Here is a 23,550-nt window from a genome sequence, read left to right as displayed (position 1 = left end):
TCTCAACCCACCTCTGTTCATGCACTAAACGCCAGAGGTCCCCCCCCCCACCCCGTTTGCAGATCTTGGTCAGGGCCTCTAACCCCGGACTTGGGAGGGGGGCAGGCCTGTTTCATGCCAATGACTAACTCAAAGGCCTAAAACACAGGGGGGAGAAAAGTTCTCGGCGTTAAAGAGCTACCCTTCCCCCGGGGCCAGGCAGAGCTAAAAAGTCACAACCAGCCTCACACCTCCCCACCCCCTTGCAGGAAAAAGACACCAGAGCCTGGATGCTACTAAGATTACCAAAGTTAACCCTTTCAGGCCTCCATAAAGAAGCAAACCTCTGTTCCTCCTTTTTCATCCCAGCTCGAGCGAGCCGGAGCCCAAAGAGGGAAAGGGAAAATGGGACCCTGTTTGCAATAGAAACTTTAATCTCAACGCTCGGGGCGGCACCTGCCACCCCTTGCCCGTGCAATGATTACAACCCGGTCCTGAAAAGAAATCAACGTTAAAAATCGTATCTATAAAACAGCCAACGGGGGAGAAAATAAATCCAGGTCAGTTATAAAACGTCAGCGGGACCGACTGCACCGCTACCAGCCAGAGGGGGGCGGTAGCAAGCAGCACGGAGGGTGGGAATTGTCGTTAACCGAAGAAAAAGTCCTACTTGGACTTTCATCAGCCCTGACCGATATTAACCGAGTCCTCATACAGCAAGGCCAGCCGGGGTAAAGAACCGCTTAGCCCACCGAAAGGGACGTGGAAAAGGGAAACATTAACGGGGCTGCGTCTTTTTTAGCTACACAAAGGCCTGGGAGGGGTTTTGCCAAGAAGGGGAAACAAATTTTGTTTCTCTGCGAAAAATACATCAGGAAAGAGCCGTTTTTCCAAGAATTTGGATGAGTTTTCATCAAGAGCTTGTCACTGTGCAAGGGAGATTTTCTTAGGGGGGAAAAAAAAGGCTTTTTTTGGTTCATTACAAAAACTAATAAATCCAGCCAATATTTTTCCCCCAATGGACTCTGACTGGTTTGTAAACCACACACATCAAGCAGAAATGGCTGGCTGGCTGGCTTTCACTTGCTTTACAGGGCTCGTTGGAGGTCGGCTACGGGGGTCCCGTGCTCTCTCAGCCCCCCGACGGCTTGGAAAAAAGGGAGACGGGTATGAGAAAAATCTCAACAAAAATGAAGAAATAAAAAAAGTGGTTTTGTCTCAATTTTCCTGCAGGACAATTTCAATTTCCTAGCGAAAATTCAAAAGTTGACTGATTTTTGATTTGGGGCGTGGTGACATCTTCATGGGGGATGTAGTTCAGGCACCTCGTGCCCCCTTTCTGGTCTGTAGCCCAGATGCCCTGGCTGGACTATATCTCCCATGATGCACCACTGCCTCCATGCATCATGGGAGCCCCTGCTGCATTACTGGAGATGCAGGCCAAGCCCATAGGAGGCATGAAGCCCCCGAATGACAACTCCCTGAGTCCAAATTGAAAATTTTTCATTTTTGAGGCATATGCGTTTGTTTTTCCAACCAAAAGCCGCAACTTCCAAAGCAGACGCGTTTTCCCCAAAAGTTTCTCTGTGGCAGACACCCCCATCACGCCCGGGGTGGATAATTCTCCTTTGTGAGGCAATTTCCACTCAACCCTCGCGCCGAACCTTCAATGCAGGACCGCTTTTCTCCTAAGCGTGCGTTGGGCGTTAGCCATCGCACACCACAAACGAGAAGAGATTGAGAGGATCTGAATTAAAACCGATGCCCAGCTGGATGAGGGGAAGCATGGGGGCTAGGTGCATGTCTCGCTCCAGGGCCGAGATGCTGCGAAGATGGATGCACAGACGGAGAGAATCCAATTAGTTCTCCGGGAAATTCAGCATAGAAAGGAGAGATCCTCGCAGGCCTTCCTGAGACACCATAGAGAGGTGGCAAAAACAATCTCATTCTCCACCTCTTTGCAGGTCACGGGGAAAGCAAATGCCCAGAGATGGCCCGTTCCCAGGCCAGAAAGAACGTGGCAGGAAACATTTGACACGATGAGCGGGAGGCGACTCCGGGGCCCATGCAGGAGTCTACAGGAGAGAACCGTCAGCCCCGGTCTCTCCTCGACGCGCAGTCCGGAGCTCTTCCTCCGCCCCGAGCTAATTGAAGTGGAATTTGAAGTGAAAATTGCCAGAGCCGAAGGGGTTAAACTCAAAAGGCCACTGGTGGGGGTGCCCTCCCCCCCCTTGCTGGTTCTCGGGTCCAAGGGGTCCTCTCCGGAGTCGAACTTCTGCCGCATGTCTGGAAGGGAAAGGCGTGGTGAAGCAGGGATTCGGGGTAACGTTTAGGACCTGCGCCTACCCACTAGGCATTGCTCCCCATTGGCTGAGAAGAGATCACTTCTCCCAGGGCACTAAGGGGATGCTCCAGCCCCAGAGTTGGCACTTGTGGCCGGAATAAGGGGGGGACCAAGAACATACAGAGAGAGACCGACACAGGGCCCCAGGAGAATGCGATTTCTCAGGGGAGGGTGCCTCCGCCTATGGGAGCTCTTTCTTGGCTTGTCCCCGCTAACCCGACCACCGCCCGGCGCTGGATGCCAGGTGACTGACGGCTTCTGCCTGGCTTCGCTGTTTCTGGGGCTCCCTGAGCAGGAAAAGCCTTTCTCGGGAGTCTGATGTGCTGAGAGCCCCCGTGGGAAATAGGGGCCCAGTCTCGGAGACACTGTGGGACCACGTGGCCCTCGAGGGGTAGCTAGGCCAGGGGCTCTTGGGCGAGTCTCGGGCACTCCACGTACCACCCCGTCTGTTGGTCCACCCCGGCCGGGCCTTACCTGGGTCCGTCAGGACCTCTTTAGCGGCCGCAATGTCGATGAACTTCTTCTCCGCCTCCTTCTTCTCGTCCTCGGACTGGAAGTTGTCGGGATGCCATTGCTGGGCCAGCTTGCGGTAGGCCTTGATGATCTCCTGTTTGTTGGCGTTCCTGGGGGTGGGGGCCAAGCAGGTGGCGTAAGGACATGAAAAAGAGAGAGCTACTTGGCAGCGGCTGGGGGGGGGTGGCGCCGGCGGATGGGCCAAGCAGGGGCCCCGTCTACACTAGCCAGGCCACCGGAGAGTCCAGGTTCTGGGGTCCCCAGTTCCCCAAGGACGCTGACAAAGCGGAGGGGAGGGCCACAAGAATGATGAAAGGACTGAAAAACCTCCACGCTTTATAGCCCGCTCAGTCTGTTTAGTTTAACACCGAGAAGGTGAAGCGGGAGGGGACTTGATCCCAGGCTAGAAGGACCTACATGGGGCACCGAAACCGGGCTCTTTGATCGAGCAGACAAAGGTCTAAGAACCAACGGCTGGATGTTGAAGCGGGGCAAAATTCAGACGGGAAATAAGGTGGAACTCTGGGCTCAGTCGTACCGATCCCCACTTCCTCATGGCCCGGGGGTCCTGAAACGCCTTCCCGTTGGGTGGTGGGTCCCACAAGCCCCCCTGCTGGAAGCTCAGAGGGATCCGGGCAGCCCTGGGGTCTGGCTGGGGAGATCCCCTCCTGCTGGTTCAAACCCCCACCTGGTAAATGACACCCACCTCCGGATCCCCAGGATCTTGTAGTAGTCGCGTTTCTTTGACTGCTTCAGTAGCTTCTGGGCTCTCTCCAGCCCCTCCTTCACCTCCTCGTTTTCCCCATCAAACTCCTTGGCCTCCTGGTAATCCTCCACCGCTGTGAACCAAGCAGAGCTGCCTCACGCCATGCCCCGGGTTCCCACACGGCTCCCTTCGCCGAGGAACCAGCCCGATTGCCCAGGCACACGCCGCTGTTGGGGCTTGTAGTTCGGGCGCCTCGGGAGCCTGGTTCTCCTCTGTGGGCCGGGCTGCCCCCAGGGAACTACAGCTCCCAAGATGCACCGCGGCGACAGAGTTTCCCTTGTGCGTTGCCCTCTCCAAAAGGGGGCGATCGTGGCGCATCGTGAGAGATGCAGCCCAACAGAGGGCATGAGCTACACTCCCATGAGGCACCGTGGTCTCTCCTCTTGCTGAGCCGCAACAGTGCATCATGGGAGCCCCTGGCAGAGGGGTCTCATGGAAGGCGGAGTCTGTCCCGGGGGCCCATCCCAGAGAGAACGAGGGGACCAGGACACCTCCCAATACAGCTCCCGCCATGCCCCACCTCCCATCTCGAAGACTGTGGTGTGGGCCGTGGGAGATGTCCTTTAACCAGGCACCCCAGACTCATAAGGAACCCAAAGTACAATTCCCAGGAGGCAATGCCTCCTGTCTCCGAGAGAGATGATTGCAGAGCATCATGGGATATGTAGTCCGACAAGGGCCCCCAGCCCCAGAACTACATCACCCAGGAGATACCAGTGTTCATCTCAATTTCTGCCAATTTTTCTTTTTAAATTTTCCATTGAAGAATATAGACAAAAATACCCCTCCCACTCTAACGCACTATTCACCAGGCCACTCCCCTTCACAGCTGATCTAGAACCCGGGAGTCTTGGCTCCCAGGCATGCACCCCCCCACCCTCTCCAGGATGTGCCCCCACTGGCCCCAGACAGACTGTCAGAGCTCAGACAGAAGCCCGTCTCCCAGACCCGCCCCATTCTGACCCCCTAGACCCCACTCCTGTCCCCGGGCTGGGATAGAGCCCAGGAGTCCCGACCCCCAGGGCAGTGCTCAAGCCACTAGGCCGCACCGCCTGCCGGCCTTCCCCGAGGGCTGTGGCCAGAGCATTGCCGGTGGCTGGGAGGACGGGGCAAGACCGCACGGGTAGAACGCGGGGAGGGTGCCCGGCTCTCGAGCTGGCCCTGATCCAGTCTCCTGAACGTCCCCCAAAGGAAGGCCGGTGACCGGTAGGTCTGCTCTTGCTCAGGCCGGCTGCCGGGCGAAGACCTCCGGCCGGCCGCGCCCTACCTTTCTGGAACTCCTCGTTCAGGATGTAGGCCTCGGCCCTGTCACGCAGGATGAAGATGTTGCGTGGGTCCCGCTGGTGAGCCTCCGTGCACACGTCGATGGCTTCCTGGGGCCGTTTGCTCTGCCGGGTTGCGGGGGAGAGAGGTGGGTCAGGCTGCGGCCATGGGGCTGTTCCACCCCTCTAGATTACTGCACTCCAATCCCCGCCGCCCGGGGCAAACCCCAGCCTCTCTGGGACACACCCCACTGACCGCCGCCCCCTGCACCATGCTCTCTGGGGATGGGCACAACTGCCCACCTCCAGACATGCACCCCCACCATCTCCAGGACACCCCCCCTCTGGCCCCAAGACCTATGCCCCACGCTCTCTGAATATGTCCCCCCATCCTCTCTGGGATGTGACCCATCAGCCCTCCCAGACATGCCCCATACCCTCTGGGACATGCGCCCCCCCCACCGTCTCCAGGATATCCCCCATTGCCCCCCTCTGGGCATGGGCTGCCCCCTCCCCAGACACACACCCACTATTCTCTCCACAACTGCCCCCTCTCCCGTAGGTCTGCTCTGGTGGGCGTGAGACCTACACACCCCGTGGGTGTTAATCTAGCTGCATTAGCCATACAGGGAGCCCCTAGTGTGGGCACCGCTGCATTGCGGTGCAGGTGTCTTACACTGGGAAACGCGGGTGTGCTGGCACACGTGGGGGAGACAGACACAGAGATTGCGCCCACAAGTTCCAACCCCAGCCCCGTGCCAGTGTGAACGGTTCCCGCCTCCCCCGAGCTGGCAAGGGGTTTGAGCTTCCTCTCCCGTCCTCACCTTGCAAACACAAACGAACGCACCTTCCCTCCCGCCCAAGCCCGCTAGTGCACTCGCAGTCCTTAGAGAGTTGGGTTGGGCCAGCTCCTTCCATGCATTTGGAGGTCCACCCTCACTGGCCCCGCTGCAATGCAGGGAAGGGTCATTTTTCCCCATTTCACCGAGGGAAACTGAGGCACGCAAATTCAAGGCACCCTTTTCAAAAGTGACGTGTTCGTATTCACAAAACAACGAGGAGTCCGGTGGGCACCTTGTTTCTGTGGCTACAGACTAACAGGGCTACCCATGATTCCGAGTTCATATTCAGTCCCCTTGGGGGGGGGGGTCAATCACACAGCAGCTTTCGACCGCGTTGCCTTCGGTGACTCCCGCTCAGTCACGCAGCGACTCTGCGGCAGCACCAGAAATCGAACCCAGGAGTTCTGATTCCCCGTCCAGACCGTCAACCACAAGTAAGGCTACTAGATCATTGGCCAGCAAAACTCTTCCCCTCTGTGACGAAGTGGGGGATTTCCTGGTTTTTCCGATGGTTTGCATGGCGAGGGGGTGGGACTCAGTTTCCCTGGGTGTTGCCGGTTCAACGAGGGGAGGGGAGAGGGAGTTTGTTGGGACACGGGACCGGCGAGGGAACTTGGGACCCCGGCCAATGGCCTGGAGAACGGAGACCCCAGCGACTGGTGACCGGGAGGCCCAGCTCGGGAGTCGCAGCCGGTTCTGGCCCGTGGGAGGACAATGGGCTGCGGAGAGAGGACCCCAGTGACCTGACCAGCCGGTTCCAGCCAGAGGACAGAAGAGGGGGGCCCACAGCGAGAAACAGGTGTGCTAAGGCTTGGAGAGGTGCGGCTCCAGGAGGCGGAGGGGCTTAACCCCTGAGAGAGAGTGGACCCCCGAGAAGGACTGTTTCACTGAAGGGGGTTCCCCCCACGGATCACACAGGGCCCAAAATGGGCACAACCCGTGAATCCGTGACACCCTCCACGAGAACACTGCGGGGTATTTTTGCAGGCCGAGTCTCTCCTTTCCTAGAATAGTCTGGATTTTCCGTTGGGAAACCAGAATTTCAGGTGCCGAAACTCAGGGTGGGGGGTTAATTTTTCAGCAGCAAATGAATCCCCAATTTCGGACCAGTTCTAACCACAGGACAGGAGCATCCAGAGCCAGGCCCACCGAGCGCGGGACAGGGGGTATTGGAGGAACGGCGGAGACCCTGCTTCCTCCCGGACGCTCGGCTCGGAGCCAGCGTCTGGATTTGGGAAGGATGCAGAAGAGTTTGCGGCTGGCCTCGTCCTTATCTACCCCATTGCCACGACCTTTGTAAACACCAGCGGGGTGGGGCTTAGATCCAATCAAGCCCAGACCTCCACCACGCCCCTTGACACACAACGCAGGGGTGGGTGCAGGCTCTGTGCCGGGCTCTCTCTGCCCCCGGCTGGGGGGGACGGGCCCTGCGCTGTGTGTGTGTGTGTGTGTCCCTGCCGCCCCCTGCTGGAGGGGATGAGCCCCACTCTGTGTGTGTGTGTTTGTGTGTTCCTGCTGACCCCTGCTGGAGCGGATAGGCCTTGCTGTGTGTGTGTGTGTGTGTGTGTGTGGTCCCCTGCTGGAGGGGATGGGCCCTGTGCTGCGTGTGTCCCTGCTGACCCCTGCTGGAGGGGACGGGCCTTGCTCTGTGTGTGTGTGTGTGTCCCTGCTGGAGGGGGCCGGTCCCTGCTCTGTGTGTGTGTGTGTGTGTGTGTGTGTGTGTGTCCCTGCCGCCCCCTGCTGGGGGGGGCCGGTCCCTGCTCTGTGTGTGTGTGTGTGTGTGTGTGTGTGTGTCCCTGCCACCCCCTGCTGGAGGGGACAGGCCCTGCGTGCTGTGTGTGTGTCCCTGCCACCCCCTGCTGGAGGGGATGAGCCCCACTCTGTGTGTTCCTGCTGACCCCTGCTGGAGCGGATGGGCCTTGCTCTGTGTGTGTGTGTGTGTGTGTGTGTGTGTGTGTGTGTGTGTGTGTGTCGCCCCCTGCTGGAGGGGATGGGCCTTGCTGTGTGTGCACGTGAGAGAGATTTCAGAGGAGCAGCCGTGTTAGTCTGTATCCGCAAAAAGATAAAGGTGCCACAAGTCCTCCTTTGAGACTAACACATTTGAGCAGAAGCTTTCGGGAGCTACAGCTCACTGCATCGGACGCATTCGGTGGAAAATACAGTGGGGAGATTGATAGACACACACAGACAACGTGAAACAATGGGTTTATCATACACACTGTAAGGAGAGTGATCAGGTGTTTCACGTTGTCTGTGTGTGTCTATCAATCTCCCCTCTGTATTTTCCACCGAATGCGTCCGATGCAGTGAGCTGTAGCTCCCGAAAGCTTATGCTCAAATAAATGTGTTAGTCTCTAAGGTGCCACAAGTCCTCCTGTTCTTTTTGTGAGAGAGAGACTAAGCCACGAGAAGGCTTGGAGGAGGACCTTGTAAAAGGGACCCCAAAAGGAAGCAGAGGGAGGGACAGAACTTCTGGGGCACAGACTTGCTGCGATTACAATCCAGTCTCACGCTTCAGGGCATCAGCCAGGCACCTGTAGGGTCAGGAAGGATTTTTTCCCTCAGGCACAATCGATCAGATCTATTCTGAGGTTTCTTTGCCTTCCTCTGAAGAGTCGGGGATCAGCCACAGCTGGAGACGGGACCCTGGGCAGGGTGGGCCAGAGAACCCGCTTTCTACGTGTCCGGCTGGCTGCTTCTTGGCCACAAGCCCAGGGTCCAAGCGATCACCAGGTTGGGGATCAGGAACAAATTTCCCCCCAGATCAGATCGGCACAGACCTAAGCGGGGGGGCAGGAGGTATTCCGCCTTCCTCTGCCACACGGGGCGTGGATCACCTGCTGGGATCATCGGGGCGTGTCTCCCCTGCTCAGTTCCCTGCCATGGCTCTGCATGGGGTGCACACCCGGTGGGGCCTCCCGAGGAGTGAAATGCTTTATTCTAACTGAAAGCTTTGCGCTCTTCCCGGGGGGAACGGAACGGGACGGCCCGTGACTAGGAGACCCGGCTAGATCTAATGGGCCCTTCTGGCCTTAAACCCTATGAAATCTAGGAAACGTGGCTGCATTGCAGTGCCCGGCGGGGGGGGGTGTGTGTGTCCCTGTATAAAGAGCCCCTGCGCCCCACCCCAGAGGTGGCTGCATCTCAGCAAGGGAAGAGGAATCCGTGCATACAGAGCCCCAGCGCCCCACCCCAGAGGTGGCTGCATCCCAGCGCTGGGGGAGGAGTCAGGGTGCGGGCGGCCGTCCCAACCCCGTTGTTTGGGTCTCCCACCGGCTCTCCCCGCAGCGTGCAGGGCGGATGCTGGCGCGAGGCCGGGCTCACCTTGGAGAGGCAGTGACAGATGCGGGCCTTGGCCCTGATGATGTAAACTTCCACTTGCAATTCCGTCTTCATGGCCGCTTTGTACTTGTCGATGGCTTCCTCGTACCTGTCCCCAGGAACGGCACAGGTCACCCGCCGGCGGGGCTCGAACGGGCAAAAGGGGCCAAACTCAGGGCTGGCACCAGCAGATGACTTTGGAGCACCCAAAACATGCCAGACCTAGAGCCAGGCGGGGCTTCCAGGGGAAAGGGGCAGTGGAAGAGATCCCAGAATACCCGCCTGCCCCCAGGATTCCTCTTTAACCAGCCCTCGCGCCCCACTCCCGAGATGGCTGCATCTCAGAGCTGGGCAGGGGATCCCTGTATAAAGAGCCCCCATGTCCCACCCCAGAGGCGGTTGCATCTCAGCCCCTCCACTACTCCCAGCATGCCACAAGGCACCCCCTAGAGGTCTAAGGGTGCCACGGCCCGCCCAGCTGGGAGGAACCAGCCTCTCATGGCCCCTGGCTTTACGGGAAGCAGGTGGCGGAGAGCGAGGGGTCACAGCCGTCACCTCTGCGCTTGGACGTGCTCCTCGGCCGACTCCAGCTGCTTGGAGAGCTTCTTGACCTGCTTGTAGTGGGCAAAGCACGCCTTGTCGTCCTGGTCCAGCTTGAGACATTCACGCACCTGCCTGGGGAGCGGAGAGAGGAGTATAGGTGGGGCGGGGTGTCTGGGAGATGCAGGGGTCCCCCACCCCGCAAGATCCCAGCGCACACGGGCGGGGCTCAGAGTCAAAGCCTGACACCTCCAGGGCAGGGATTCAAGGTGGCCTGGTGGGGAGAGGTTCCTTGTCCACCCCCACCCCCCGATATCCAGTACCCCTGCCAGCACCGCCTTGTGCCCCCCCAACTCACGCCAGGGCCTCCTCGTGCTCCCCCAGGCCGTAGTAGAGCTGGCTGAGCTTAAGGAAAGCTGCCCGGTTGTCGGCACGGAGCTTGGTGGTGGGTTTCAGGTCCAGGATGGCCTTGCCGTAGTCACCCAGCAGGAGATGGCACTCGGCGCGCAGCTCCTTGGCCTCGGGGGCCCACGGGGAGATCTGCACCCAAGGAAGAAAACGAGACGGGTGAGGCGAGGTGCCGTGTGTGAACCAGCATCAGCCCGAGGAAGGGGATGGACCCTGCCCGGAGTGACGGCGACCTGTGTTTTCAACGATAAATGCACCCTGGGAAAGGGGGCTTTACGGTGCGCCAGCTTCCACCAGAGAGGGGAAATTGAGGCAGGGTTCGGGGGACCCACCGCCAGCCCCTTTGTTCAAGATCCCTCTGGCTTTTTAAGGCGGCAGCAGGGGAACCGAAGATCTCTATGGTTTCACATTCGTACTTCCAAGCCCAACACCCGATACTCGTAGCCTCGGCCCCCCCCCCCGTCCCCTAACCTTGCTGCACCATCGGCCCGGGTGTTCCTCCACCGCTCCAAGCTCCAGCGCAAGGCCTCAGCCAGCCCAGGCTGCTGTAAGCAGACGTGGGACTGAATCTGGAGCTGCAATTGGAAACGCTGCCGCATTGCCCAGGGGAATTGTACGTCGGGTGCTCCATCTCCTCATTCTCTGCTCTGGGCCAGGCTTCCTGGCTAGACCACATCTCCCATGATGCACCACAGCCAGGGACTCCCAGCATGCCCCACCTTCCCTCTCCAAGAGGGGAGAGCGCCATGGACCATGGGAGATGTAGTTTGGGTGATTTATGTTCCCCTTCACTTCTACAAACCAGGCTCCCAGGGTAGATATCAGGGCAGTTTCCACCGCTTGGAGCATGAGGGGATGCATCATGGGAGATGTAGTCCGGCTGGGGAGCCCTGGCCTACAGAGGTGAAGCGGGTTGTGTGGGGATCCGAGGCAGCTGAACTACAAACTTCCATGATGCACTGCCTTCCTGCCCCGAGAGTGCAGCATGGGGGGGGGGGGGGATGTAGCCCTGTGACGTTATTGGCATAACCTGAGACCATAAAGAACATGGTTGCAACCAAGGTCCTGTAATGGCACCAAATCTTATAGAAAGGGGATCAAATGAGGTGTCTAAGACAAGGTTATGGTTTGCTGGTTAGGATTATGCTGTCTATATGTGGGTATCATTTTTATAGTTGAAATTATGAATATTGGCTCTATTCTGTCTGTATTTCAAGCTTGTGCTATGCTTCTGGGGGACACCCCAGACAGTTTGGGGTCAGCTCTGCCCAGCCTGCTGGATGGCCCATTAAGGACCATCAGCGATACACCTGACCCATCGAGAGAAGGCAGACACGCCTTGTGACTCAGCCAGGTGTGCAGGCACCTGCCATGGAGAGAAGTCTGAGGTTTTTCCAGGCCATGGGAGGGACAGCTTGTCCTTGGGACAAAGACAGACAGACCACATGGCAAGAGACTGTAAAGAGCTGCGGCAGCTCCTCCATCTGGTCTTCAGTTCTGCTTCTCACCTCTGGAGGGACTTCGCTACAAACCCAAGCTCTAAGCAAAGGACTGATGACCCTTCCCAGCTGGGGATGTTCTCCAGAGACTGGATTTGAACCTGCCGTTCATTCCATCCCTGCGGCAAGCCTGAACCAAGAACTTGGCCGTTCCTGTCTGCAATGGAGTCCATTTAACCAGCTCTAGCTCCCATCTATATCTTTTATGAATGAAGCTTTAGATGTTAGATTCTAAAGGATTGGCAATAGCACGATTTGTGGGCAAGATCTGATTTGTAAATTGACCTGGGTCTGGGTCAGCGATACTGGGAAACTGGAGTGTCTCAGGGAATTGCTTGTGTGACTTGTGGTTCGCCAGTGGGGTCAAACCAAAGTCCTCTCGGGCTGGCTGGTTTGGTTTGCCTTGGGGTGCACAGAAACCCCAGGCTTGGGCTGTAACTGCCCTGCTTGAAGCAATTTGTCCTGAATTGGCTCTCTCAGTTGGGTCCCACCAGAACCAGCATCGTTACAAGCCCAACCAGGTTACAAAGGACCACTGGTCAAAACAGCTTGGCCTGAACAGCTCAGGCCAGCAGCGTCCCTGTGAGACTGAGAGATGCTCTCCCCTGCTCTCAGAGATGGCATGATCCCCGTGGAGGGGGACAGCCCCCTCTCCCGACAGATACCTCCACGGCTTGCTCCAGGATGCGGATGGCTCCCGCGTAGTCTGTCCTCTGATAGGCTGCCCGGGCCTCCTGCATGGACACTTCCAGCTCGGTGAGTCTGGCTAGCTGGCTCTGAGCCTCCTTGTGGCTGGGATCGCTCTGCAGCTGCAGGGGCGGGACGGGGGAAGCAGAGGGGGGGAAAAAAAAAACCCAACAAGGATTGGCAGAGGCCTAGAGGGAGCCCTTCGACAAACGGGGAGGGTCCCCCAGCCGGTGCCCTTCGGGGAAAGATGGGCGGCCAGCTGGACCCGCGACCCCCAGCGCAGAGAACGTCTTCCCAGCTGTGCTCGGACAGACCGCACAGGAGGGTGAGTGGGGATGCCACGGCAGGGAAGGGCGACGTTATCCAACGCAAAGCAGCAAACCCAGGACATCAGCTCAGCTTGCTGAGATCCGGCAGAGCCGCCTTGGGCTCCCGTCACTCACCCCCCTACTCCAAGAGGTTCCATTCCCGCGCCTCTCATGAGGGGTCCCTTCTCCCGGCACTCACCACAGCTTCGAAGTCCTGCTTGGCCTGCTCCATGTTGCCCTGCTTCAGGAGAATGTTGCCCCTCTGCAGCCTGGCCTGGAGAGGAGAGAGAGAGAGCGGATTCCCAGGGTGAGAGACTCCGGCAACGGCAGATTCAAATCGGTGCCGTCAATGGAGGCTAAGTCCTGAATGCTTAAGCCCGGTCAGCTGCAAAAGGCAGCACTCTCGCGCGGTTTGTGCTGAAGCGCCTCGCCGAATCGGGGCCTTAATGGCTGCCACATTTTGCTGCCACAACGGATGTGCAAAGTTCAGTTCCTGGGGGATGTTTCCTAAAGCATTCGGGGGATGAGCCGACGGGGCATGGAAAAGTCAAGGCTATCTAACGTTTCAGACCGAGCGCTTTTCGTCTATGGAGCTCAGAGCATGTTCCAAAGGAGATTCAGCATCATTATCCCTGTTTTACAGATTGGGGAAACTGAGGCACAGGGCGATGTGGCAGGGGTTCTCAAAATTTTTTTTTTTTGCTGGGACCCCCTTTGAAAATATTTCAGGCTGTGAAGTCCCCACCCTCCCCATACTATGCCACCCTTACTTCTGCGTTGCTGTTGGGGGTTGGTGCTGCCTTTAGGGCCGGGTGCCTGGCGAGCAGCTGCTGCTCTCCGATCACCCAGCTCGGAAGCGCTCGGGCGGGCAGCCCTGCATGTGGCTGGCAGCCGGAGGCCAAACATGCATGGGCCTGGCAACTCGCAACCTCCCTGTAATAGCCTCACGACCCCTAGTTTGAAAACCCCTGAAATAGGTTTTTAGGGACATTCTTACCTTTAAAAAAAAAAAACCCCAAAAAAACCTGGCCGAAGTGACTTTTTAAATCAGAAGCAGCCACTTTCTCGCAGGGTCCATGTACGCTGCAATCAATGACCCACGGCACAGCCCAGGTCAGCTGATTCGCAGGGCTAAACACTGGAGTGTAGACCCTCGGCGTTAGGCTGGAGCCCTGGCTCTCAGGCCCTGCAACTTTTAGGCCTGCAGCCCAAATCGATTGCCCTGGGCCCTGAGACTCAGTGCCATGAGGGAGAAGAAGAATAGGCAGCCAGATTTTCAGGACCAATATGATTTGTAAATTTTAGCTGGCGCTCCCCGTTGCACCTCCAGCATACCAAAGCAGTTCACAGACCCTGGTTAATTCCGGGTGGGGCTTGTCATTAGCCCCAGAGAGGGAAACTGAGGCACAGAAAAAGGCCAGGACTGGCCTCAGGCCCAGCTGGGAGGCAGTCGGGCGAATCCACCGAGCTCTCCCAGTCACGTGCCTTAACTACCTTGTTTTGGCCACAAAAGGAGAACGGCAATGCTATTTACATCTTTGTGTCAACACGCATCCAGCCGAGCTGGTTTTGAATCAGCTTTGGCAGCTCACAGCTGGCAGGGAATCATTCTGAACAGCGGAGTCTGAGCTCAGTCAGAAAGAGAGAGCGCCTAGAATAGCCAATGCCTAGCGGTTAGAGCTATTGCAGGGGATGTGGGAGACCTGGGTTCGAGTCCTCGATCTGCATGGTTTTCGGCCCAGGGATTCGAGAGGGGAATCTCGAGTAGGAGCGCGTGGGTAATGTTATCTCTGTATTCAGTGACCATCGCTGCTGGTATCCTGTGTCCAACTGCGGGGTTCCACAACTCCAGAAGGACGTGGACAAATTGAAGAAGCTACGGGAGCGACTCAAAGATAGGAAAACACGCCTGAGAATGAGAGACGGCAGGAGATTGATCTGTTTAGCTTGATAGAGAGAAGATGAGGGGGTGACTTGATCACAGTTTACAAGCACCAATGTGGAGAACAGGAATGTGAGAACAGCTGGCTCTTCCATCTAGGAGAAGAATGTCTAGCCAGCTCCGAAGGCTGCATAGTGAAGCTGGAGAAATTCAAAGGGAAAATAAGGCTACATTTTTCACAGTGAGGGTTACTGTGTTTAAACAGGTTTCAGAGTAGCAGCCGTGTTAGTCTGTATTCGCAAAAAGAAAAGGAGGACTTGTGGCACCTTAGAGATGCAATCGGATGCATTTGATGAAGTGAGCTGTAGCTCACGAAAGCTTATGCTCTAGTAAATTTGTTAGTCTCTAAGGTGCCACAAGTCCTCCTTTTCTTTTTGTGTTTAAACAGTGACCACCCCGGCCGTGTTTAAATCACGATCGGATGTTTCTCGACGAGAGCTGCTGCAGCACAACCCGGAAGTATTTTGGGACAGTTTTCTGGTGTTTATTACACCGGCGGTCAGACTAGGTGATCAGAGAGGTCCTTTCCGGCCTTGGGATCTACGAATCTGGGTCTCCCACCCCCGAGTGGAGCGCTGTGACCCCCAGGGGAGAGCCACTCTCCCCACTTTGTGTAAGTACGTCCGTATTCCTTCAGAAAGACCACTCGCCTGGGATATGGGAATGGGGACCTGACCCTGGGGTGACTTTCTGTCTGCTGAGAACAAATCAGCTCTTTCGGACCAAAACAAATTCTCCATCGAGCAATTCCTGACCAGCTCTGTCTGGAACAGATCAGCAGCCAGGGGGGCTATTCCGCATGGAGAAGTGACAACGTCCTTGGAGGGCCAAGCATTCCCCGGTTCAAAAGGGACATGGCCACATCCCCCAGGAGGGCAGCAGCCCCTCCATCGCTCTGCACGGGGCAGCAAAAGTAATCTAGCTTTAGTTAATATCCCTGCAAGCCGGAAGCGGGAACAGTGAGTGGGACTTACGGCCAGGAAGTCCGGCTTGAGCTCAATGGCCTTCGACAGGTCGGGGAGCGCCGAGCGGAACTTGCCCATGGCCAAGTAGATGGTCGCTCGCTTGTAATAGGTGAGGTAATTCTTGGGGTCGCCTTCTGCAGGGGGGAGAATATATTACTGGAGTCCTGGTCCTGGCCCTGCCCCCCATCTCTTAGCCCCGCCCAGCTTTGTTCTCCCTGCCTCCGTTCTCAGAACGTGAGAACACAGGATGAAAAGGTGCGGAATTCAAAACCTGATCAAAGGACACACCGTTCCATCAAGCTGCGGAACACCCGGCCACGGGAAGTCGTTGGGGCAAGGATTAACAAGAGTCACAAAGGGATGGGCCGTTTCTGCGGCGGGCTGGAGTAGCCAGTCATCATTAACGACATCCAGTTTGGGAAGGGATATTGAACATAGTGCTCCACGACTTAAGCCGATCTCTGTTCGAGACCAGGCTGAGAGCTGCTGTGGGGACAACTTTTACCCTGCCTGCTATTGCGGGGTTCTTACATCTTCCTCCAAAGCATGCAGCGTTGGAGACGGTACACCGGCTACATGGACTTTGGATCGGAGCCGAGCCGGACGCTCCTACATCTGTGTGAACCATCCTATTTCACTACCCACTTCCTGCCAACCTCAATGCCCCACAGCCGTCCCCAGCAGGTCCTTCTGTGCCAAACGCCCCGCCCTGGCGCTGAGTTCCTGCCCACTGTCCCCTGGGCACCCCCGATGCTCTGTGCCTGCCTGACACAGCTGGGAGCATGGAGGAGGCTAGCGTCGCTCTGGTCTGACGTGCTCCCTGGCTAGCTGGTGACATCCCCTCCTTTCCCCACCACCGCGCGTACTTACCAACGGCAGAGTGGTAATGAGACAGTGCTTCGGCCAGCTGTCCGGCCGCCAGGAGTTTGCGCCCCATTTCCAGGTGGTTCTCGATCTCGGCCTGCCCAGAGGCCAGCAAACCTGTAGGGGACAAAGTGTCTCACCTTCACTGGGTAGAGGGGAGTCAGGGCTGGGGGCCCCATTGAAATCCCCATCTCCCTGACCCCGAGCCACACCCCACTGTACTTAATACCACTCTAGTATTCATGGGGTTGCCTAGTCACACGCTCTCTCAAGAGGCAGGATCTGTGGTGTCTAAACCACCCCAGACACATGGCTCCCCAGCCTCCTTTTGAAAACCCCCAGTGAAGGCGCTTCCACCCCTTCCCGAGGCAGCACAAAACCGTCCATTTCCTGCTAGCCCCGCCTCCAAATTCCTGGCCATGCCCCCTTTCTATTAGCCCTGCCCCAACTCTCCTGGCCCCGCCCTTTCACACCCAGCCCAGTTCCCCCCATAGCTCCATCCCTTTCTACACTACTCTCCACTCTCATGGCCTTGCCCCTGCCTTGACGCCACCTACCCACCCTGTCACTCACCCACCCTCTCCTGACCTCCCCCACTCCTGGGACCCTTCACCTTCCCCATCAGCCCCACCCCCACTCTCCTGCCCCCTGCCACACAACCACCCCCCCCAGTTGCCAACCGCACCCGCTTCCCTGCCAGCACCACCCCCACTCTCCAGCCCCTCCCACACAACCCCACCCCCACTTTCCTTCCCCACCAGCCTCACCCCCACTCTCCTGCCCCTGCCCCCTTCCCCACACAACCCCACCCCCACTTTCCTTCCCCATCAGCCCCACCCCCACTCTCCTGCCCCCTGCCACACAACCACCCCCCCCAGTTGCCAACCGCACCCGCTTCCCTGCCAGCACCACCCCCACTCTCCAGCCCCTCCCACACAACCCCACCCCCACTTTCCTTCCCCACCAGCCTCATCCCCACTCTCCTGCCCCTGCCCCCGCCCCCTTCCCCACACAACCCCACCCCCACTTTCCTTCCCCACACAACCCCACCCCCACTCTCCTGCCCCTGCCCCTGCCCCGCCCCCTTCCCCACACAACCCCACCCCCACTTTCCTTCCCCACCAGCCCCACCCCCACTCTCCTGCCCCTGCCCCTGCCCCCTTCCCCACACAACCCCACCCCCACTTTCCTTCCCCACCAGCGCCACCCCCACTCTCCTGCCCCTGCCCCCTTCCCCACACAACCCCACCCCCACTTTCCTTCCCCACCAGCCCCACCCCCACTCTCCTGCCCCTGCCCCTGCCCCCTTCCCCACACAACCCCACCCCCACTCTCCTGCCCCTGCCCCTGCCCCCTTCCCCACACAACCCCACCCCCACTTTCCTTCCCCACCAGCCTCATCCCCACTCTCCTGCCCCTGCCCCCTTCCCCACACAACCCCACCCCCACTTTCCTTCCCCACCAGCCCCACCCCCACTCTCCTGCCCCTGCCCCCACCCCCTTCCCCACACAACCCCACCCCCACTCTCCTGCCCCTGCCCCTGCCCCCTTCCCCACACAACCCCACCCCCACTTTCCTTCCCCACCAGCCTCATCCCCACTCTCCTGCCCCTGCCCCCACCCCCTTCCCCACACAACCCCACCCCCACTTTCCTTCCCCACCAGCCTCACCCCCACTCTCCTGCCCCTGCCCCCTTCCCACACAACCCCACCCCCACTTTCCTTCCCCACCAGCCTCATCCCCACTCTCCTGCCCCTGCCCCCGCCCCCTTCCCCACACAACCCCATCCCCACTTTCCTTCCCCACCAGCCTCATCCCCACTCTCCTGCCCCTGCCCCTGCCCCCGCCCCCTTCCCCACACAACCCCACCCCCACTTTCCTTCCCCACACAACCCCACCCCCACTCTCCTGCCCCTGCCCCCTTCCCCACCAGCCCCACCCCCACTCTCCTGCCCCCACCCCCTCCATCTCCAGTCTTGTGACCCCCCTCACCTTCTCCGCCCCCTTTCTCCTGACCCCCTCCCACCCCCACTCTCCAGGCCCTGCCCTTTCCCTGACAATTAGGGTGGCATCTGCGTTTGGCTTCCCAAGGGTGACCAGCTGTCCCGACTGCATAGGGACAGTCCCCAGATGGGGGGCTTTGGTTTGTGTAGGCGCCTATCACCCCCCCCCCGGCATCCCCTTCTCTGCAGGCGGGAGCAGCACCAGGGGGCGGAGCTAGCAGCAGGTGGGAGGAGCCAGGGGAGGAGCTAAAGAGCCGTGGGGGGCAAGGGAGAGCAGGGAGGGGTGGAATCAAGGTGGAGGGGGCGGGGCCATCAGGGAGGGGGCGGGGCTAAAAGGTGGGGGTGGTCGTCCCGGTGGGGGCGGGGCCACGAGCGGCCCAGGGGGCGGGGCCATCAGGGAGGGGGCGGGGCTAAAACGGGGGGTGGTCGCCCCGGTGGGGGCGGCCCAGGGGGCGGGGGGGGGCTAGCAGGGAACTGGCCCTGCGGGGAGGGGGCGGGGCCAAGGGAGAAGGGGGCGGGGCTAGGCGAGCGATAGGGTCCGCCGTAGGGGGCGGGGCTGAAGCGTGGCCAGGCGGGAGGGGGCGCTTCCGGCGCGTTGCCATGGTTACCTGGGAGCTGCAGGTCCAGCAGGACGCAGAGCAGGGAGGCGGCCCAGAGCAGCCGCCGCCCGCAGCGCCACAGCCCCGGCCCGGCTCCCAACCCGGGCTCCATAGCAGCGCTTCGGCGCCTGCCCCGCACTTCCGCATGCTGCGCTTCCGGCCCGCGGCGTCACTTCCGCCGGGCCCTTCTGGCCGCCGCGCTCGATGGTGGCCGCCTCCGCTCTGGCCGGCCGGCTCCATGGTACGGCTGCTTCCGCCGGCTCTGTGGCGCTGGGCGTGAGGGCGCGCTGGCTTCCGCTCTCTATGCCCCGGAGGACCGCGGCCCCCGCACGCACGCACGCACGCACGCGCTCTCTCTCTCTCTCAGGCCTCCGTGCCCCGCCTCCCCCCCCTCGTCCCGCCCCCGGGCGCGGATGACCAATCGGGACGCTTCTTTAGGCAGACGGGCAGCGCCGGGAGCCAATGGGCGCGCGGGATCGGGGGCGGGGCCGGGACTGGGGGCGAGAGGCAGGTGAGGGAGGGGAAAGAGGGTCCTTGGAAGGGGGGCTGGGACAAGGGGTCCTTGGAGGGGGAGGGGAGGATGCTGGGGGGCTGAGACAAGGGGTCCTTGGAGGGGGAGGGGAGGATGCTGGGGGGGCTGGGACAAGGGGTCCTTGGAGGGGGAGGGGAGGATGCTGGGGGGCTGGGACAAGGGGTCCTTGGAGGGGGAGGGGAGGATCCTGGGGGGGCTGGGACAAGGGGTCCTTGGAGGGGGAGGGGAGGATGCTGGGGGGGCTGGGACAAGGGGTCCTGGGGGGGGATGCTGGGGAGTTCTGGGGGGCTGGGAGGGGGAAGTTGATGTTTCCCAGGGAGCCCCCTAGTGGGGGGAGGGGAAATCCCCCATGTTGTGGGGAAGGGGGGGGTCCCCCTCATGTGAAAGGGGCAGGGAGCAGGTCACTGAGGGGCCTCCCCACATGGGGGGTGGGGAGTGCCTGGGATGGGATCATTGGGCCTGAGGGAGGGGAGTCCCCCCTTGAAGGAGAAGGGGGGGTTTATTGGGAGAGTCCCTCCCGGGGGGGGGTCATAGAGGAGCCCACCCTGAGGAGGGACAGGGGTGGCTGGGGGGGAAGTTGAGGTATCTGAAGAGCCTCTTGAGGGGAGAGGCAGCCCCCCCTGCCCCTGTGAGGAAAGGGGTGTGTGGCTCAGGGGGAAGTTTGGGGTCTTTCAGGAGGAGCCCTCCACATGTAGGGTGCAGGGGCGTGGAGGCATCTGGGTCTGAGGGAGGGGGAAGAAGGGAAGGGGGATGGGTCAGTGGGGCCAGGAGAGGAGAGCCCCCTATGTGAAAGGGGCAGGGCGGGGGGGGTCTGTGGGGCTAGGATGAGGTCACTGGAAAGCCCCTTTTGTGGAGGGGAGTCATTGGGAGATCTACATTGAAAGTGGGGGTGGGATCTCTGGGGCTGCGGACTTCCCCCAAGCGTGGGAGGGGAAGTGGGGGGGAGTCTGTGGGACTGGGAGTCCCAGGAGAAGGAGATGGGGGGACAAGCCCCCTGCTCATGACCCCGAATCAGGAGCACTGGAGGGCCAGGTTTAGGGGCTGACCCTGAGGAATGAGGACCCCGCAGGGCTGGGCTGCAGTGAGGGGCTGACCCAGGATATGGTGCTGGGACCCTGCAGCCCAACGTCCACGCCGCCCCCCAACTCCTCCTCTCGCTCCCCAGCAGGCCGTGGGGCGATGGAGCCGGACTGCAAGCGCAGGAAGATGGAGGAGCCAGAGGACCCCCCATGGGAGGCGTTGCTGGTGCTGTCCGAGCTGGAGTCGCAGGAAGTCGAGCTGACCCCGGCCTACGCCGCCCCCGTGCTGCTCAGGACCGAGACGTCCCGCCTGGTGCGGGAGCTGTCTGCCGCGTGCCCCCTGACGGCGCTCCCGCACCTGAAGCGCGTGCGGGCGCGGGGCGGGACTCGGCCGCTGGAGGTGCTCCTCTGCCTGACCGGCCCCTCGCCGGGCGCCTCGCGGACGCTGGCGGAGCTGCTCCCGGACGGCCGGGTGGACGTCCGTGGCCTGGGAGAGCCCTTCCTGGTGCAGGTGCCTGCACGGGCCCCCCTCACCCGGCCCCAGTTCGAGGAGGCTGCCCGGCACTGGCCCACGGCCTTCCACGAGAACAAGCGGACCAGCCAGGCTCTGGCCGGGCGGCTCTTCACGCCCCAGGACAAGGTGGCCATGGAAGCTCACATGGAGCACGCCGTGCGTGCTGCGTGCCGCGGGGCAGAGCTGGGGATGGTGCCGGCGGGTGCCGCCGTGGTCGACCCGGCCACAGGGCGGGTCCTGGCGGTGGGGCACGACTGCCGGAACGGCCTCCACCCGCTGCTCCACGCCGCCATGGTCTGCATCGACCTGGTGGCCTGCGGCCAGGGCGGAGGGACCTACAACTACCGGGACTACCCCGCCTGCTCCTTCCTGCCCCTGGACGGGCGCCCTCAACCTGGCAACGGGCTCCCCTACATCTGCACCGGTTACGACCTGTACCTGACCCGGGAGCCCTGCGTCATGTGCGCCATGGCCCTGGTCCACTCCAGAATCCAGAGGGTCTTTTACGGCGTGTCCTCCCCGCACGGGGCCTTGGGGACCCGCTACCGCATCCACGGCCGCAAAGATCTCAATCACCGCTACGAGGTCTTCAGCGGCGTCCTGGAGGGGCCGTGCCAACGCCTCGGCCAGGAGCCCGCTGCCCGCTAGCTACGGGGGTCTTTTTATGGGGTTTGTTTTTATACCGTTTGTTTTAAAGGCCGAGCTTGATGATTGGGGGTGGGGTTTTGTTTTATTTTTTTTTTTTTTTAATAAAGTTGTTTTAATGGGGATCTGGGTGTGTTGGTTTCCTGGGGGTGAGTGGACCACCAAATCTGTGTCCATTTGCCCCAGGGACGGGGGGGCTTCCTGGGGGACAATCCGTACTGCAGCAGGGCTAGGGAGTCGGTGCCGTTCTGGCTGTGTTTGCCAGCTCCCATCAGGGACCCATGGGCGGTAGGTGACACTTTCCCTGGGGGAGACTGGTCCCCCCCCTGCCCTGCCCCTTCTGGCCGAGGCCCCGCCCCCAATCGTTACTCTCAGCCCCCTGCGGCTGAGAGCTCAGTCAGGATCATGGGGAAAGGGGAGCCCCTCCCCCGTTCCACCCCTTCTGCCTGTGGCCCCAGCTAATTCCTCCCCTTCCCCCCACAGCCCTGCCTCCATTCTGTCCCTGGTGCCATCCCTGTTCTGCCCCCACTCCGCCTCTTCACCCCCCACTGCAACTCAGAGACCAGAGAAGCTCTGTGGGAGCTCCTCCGGGGCCATGGTGGGGGGAGATTTTTCCTAGGGTCCCAAATCTGCTGCTCTGCCCCCTCCCCTCAGCCCGGCAACACACGCCTTGGGGAGGCTTAGCCTCCACTACGTGTCACCCGGGCCGGGGACCTGGTGCCAGCTGAGGATTGCAAGAGAACGGCATGCCTCGGGGGCTGGCGTAAGAGCAAGGCGTAGTAGCCAGAGAGCTGGGGGGGACTCCCGCCTGGCCTGGCGGCTGCTTGCCCTAGCAGAACCTAGCAATGAAGCCCACCCTCTGATGCTCTGGAGAGAGGGACGCCCTCCCGGCTGACGTAGTGGGGGACCTCCAAGGCACGAGCTGCTGGACCTTGAGGCCATGTGCCTCCCAGGATGGGTCTCCTGGGCCATCGGGACCAGTTCTCTGCCGGCTCATTCCAGTCTCAAACTGATCAAACTCCCGCTTGGAACTAGTTTGGGGGTTGGGAGGCTGCTCTGAAAGCTCCCCTCCTCTGAGGGTTAGAAACCTTCTCCAGCCCTCAGCAGGCTCCCATCGCTGAGCTGTACCTAAGTAGTGTTAGTCTGGCTAGTAGGATCATAGAAGATCAGGGTTGGAAGGGACCTCGGGAGGCATCTAGTCCAACCCCCTGCTCAAAGCAGGACCAACCCCCAACTAAATCACCCCAGCCAGGGCTTTGTCAAGCCTGACCTTGAAAACCTCTAAGGAAGGAGATTCCACCACCTCCCTAGGGAACCCATTTCAGTGCTTCACCACCCTCCTAGTGAAATAGTGTTTCCTAATATCCAACCTAAACCTCCCCCACTGCACCTTGAGACCATTGCTCCTTGTTCTGTCATCTGCTACCACTGAGAACAGTCTAGATCCATCCTCTTTGGAACCCCCCTTTCAGGTAGTTGAAAGCAGCTATCAAATCCCCCCTCATTCTTCTCTTCCGCAGACTAAACAATCCCAGTTCCCTCAGCCTCTCCTCATAAGCCAAGTGCAACAGCCCCCTAATCATTTTCATTGCCCTCCGCTGGACTCTCTCCAATTTGTCCACATCCCGTCTGTAGTGGGGGGCCCAAAACTGGATGCACTACTCCAGCTGTGCCCTCACCAATGCTGAATAGAGGGGAATAATCACTTCCCTCGATCTGCTGGCAATGCTCCTCCTAATACAGCCCAATATGCCGCTGGGATGCTGTGCCAAACCCACTGTCACTGGAGACATGCTCCACCAACTCCATTCAGCATTCGAGGGGCTCCTTGGTGGTCTAAACCGGAGAAGAGAAGCAGGGCGGTGGTTTTTCCTCTGTAAATGACGCTGGTGAGATCAGCACTGGAATCCTGCGTCCCGTTGGAAATCCCAGAGACGTGGTGGGACTTCAACTCCCCAGCCGTCTGTTGGGAAAAATAACACAGCGGGGCCCAGATT

The 23,550-nt window shown here is 60.0% G+C and overlaps 4 protein-coding genes across 53 annotated transcripts in view; 2 read left to right on the top strand and 2 right to left on the bottom strand.

Moving 5' to 3' along the window:
* The window catches only part of LOC119849376 (zinc finger protein 420-like), a 3,142,523-nt gene that overhangs the window by 700,023 nt on the left and 2,418,950 nt on the right, over positions 1-23,550 (bottom strand). The gene's annotated exons all lie outside the window — the stretch shown is intronic.
* LOC119849403 (zinc finger protein 501-like) overlaps positions 1-23,550 on the top strand; it is a 1,099,011-nt gene that overhangs the window by 811,602 nt on the left and 263,859 nt on the right. The gene's annotated exons all lie outside the window — the stretch shown is intronic.
* Positions 391-18,983, bottom strand: LOC119849399 (dnaJ homolog subfamily C member 3-like). The gene is given in 13 exon segments (XM_038386463.2): positions 391-2,224; positions 2,227-2,265; positions 2,798-2,946; positions 3,543-3,675; positions 4,870-4,990; positions 9,031-9,136; positions 9,583-9,702; positions 9,926-10,107; positions 12,140-12,283; positions 12,669-12,743; positions 15,386-15,510; positions 16,247-16,357; positions 18,853-18,983. Coding segments are annotated over 13 exon segments (1,509 nt in total). The 5' UTR covers positions 18,956-18,983; the 3' UTR covers positions 391-2,123.
* On the top strand, positions 18,979-21,678 carry ADAT3 (adenosine deaminase tRNA specific 3). The gene is made up of 2 exons (XM_038386511.1): positions 18,979-19,084; positions 20,541-21,678. Exons 1-2 carry the CDS (start codon positions 19,048-19,050, stop codon positions 21,554-21,556), a joined length of 1,053 nt encoding a protein of 350 aa, XP_038242439.1. The 5' UTR covers positions 18,979-19,047; the 3' UTR covers positions 21,557-21,678.

The sequence above is a fragment of the Dermochelys coriacea genome, chromosome 28 (genome assembly GCF_009764565.3).
Source record: "Dermochelys coriacea isolate rDerCor1 chromosome 28, rDerCor1.pri.v4, whole genome shotgun sequence".
Taxonomy (NCBI): Eukaryota; Metazoa; Chordata; order Testudines; family Dermochelyidae; genus Dermochelys; species Dermochelys coriacea.
Note: the sequence above shows the minus strand (reverse complement) of the source record. Positions and strands in the feature narration are given on the sequence as shown.

Excerpts from the sequence above, each read along its gene's own strand:
- ADAT3 (XM_038386511.1), top strand. The coding sequence starts at position 19,048 with ATGGTGGCCGCCTCCGCTCTGGCCGGCCGGCTCCATG. Across the intron at positions 19,085-20,540 it reads TCTGGCCGGCCGGCTCCATG|CAGGCCGTGGGGCGATGGAG; the intron begins GTACGGCTGCTT and ends CTCGCTCCCCAG.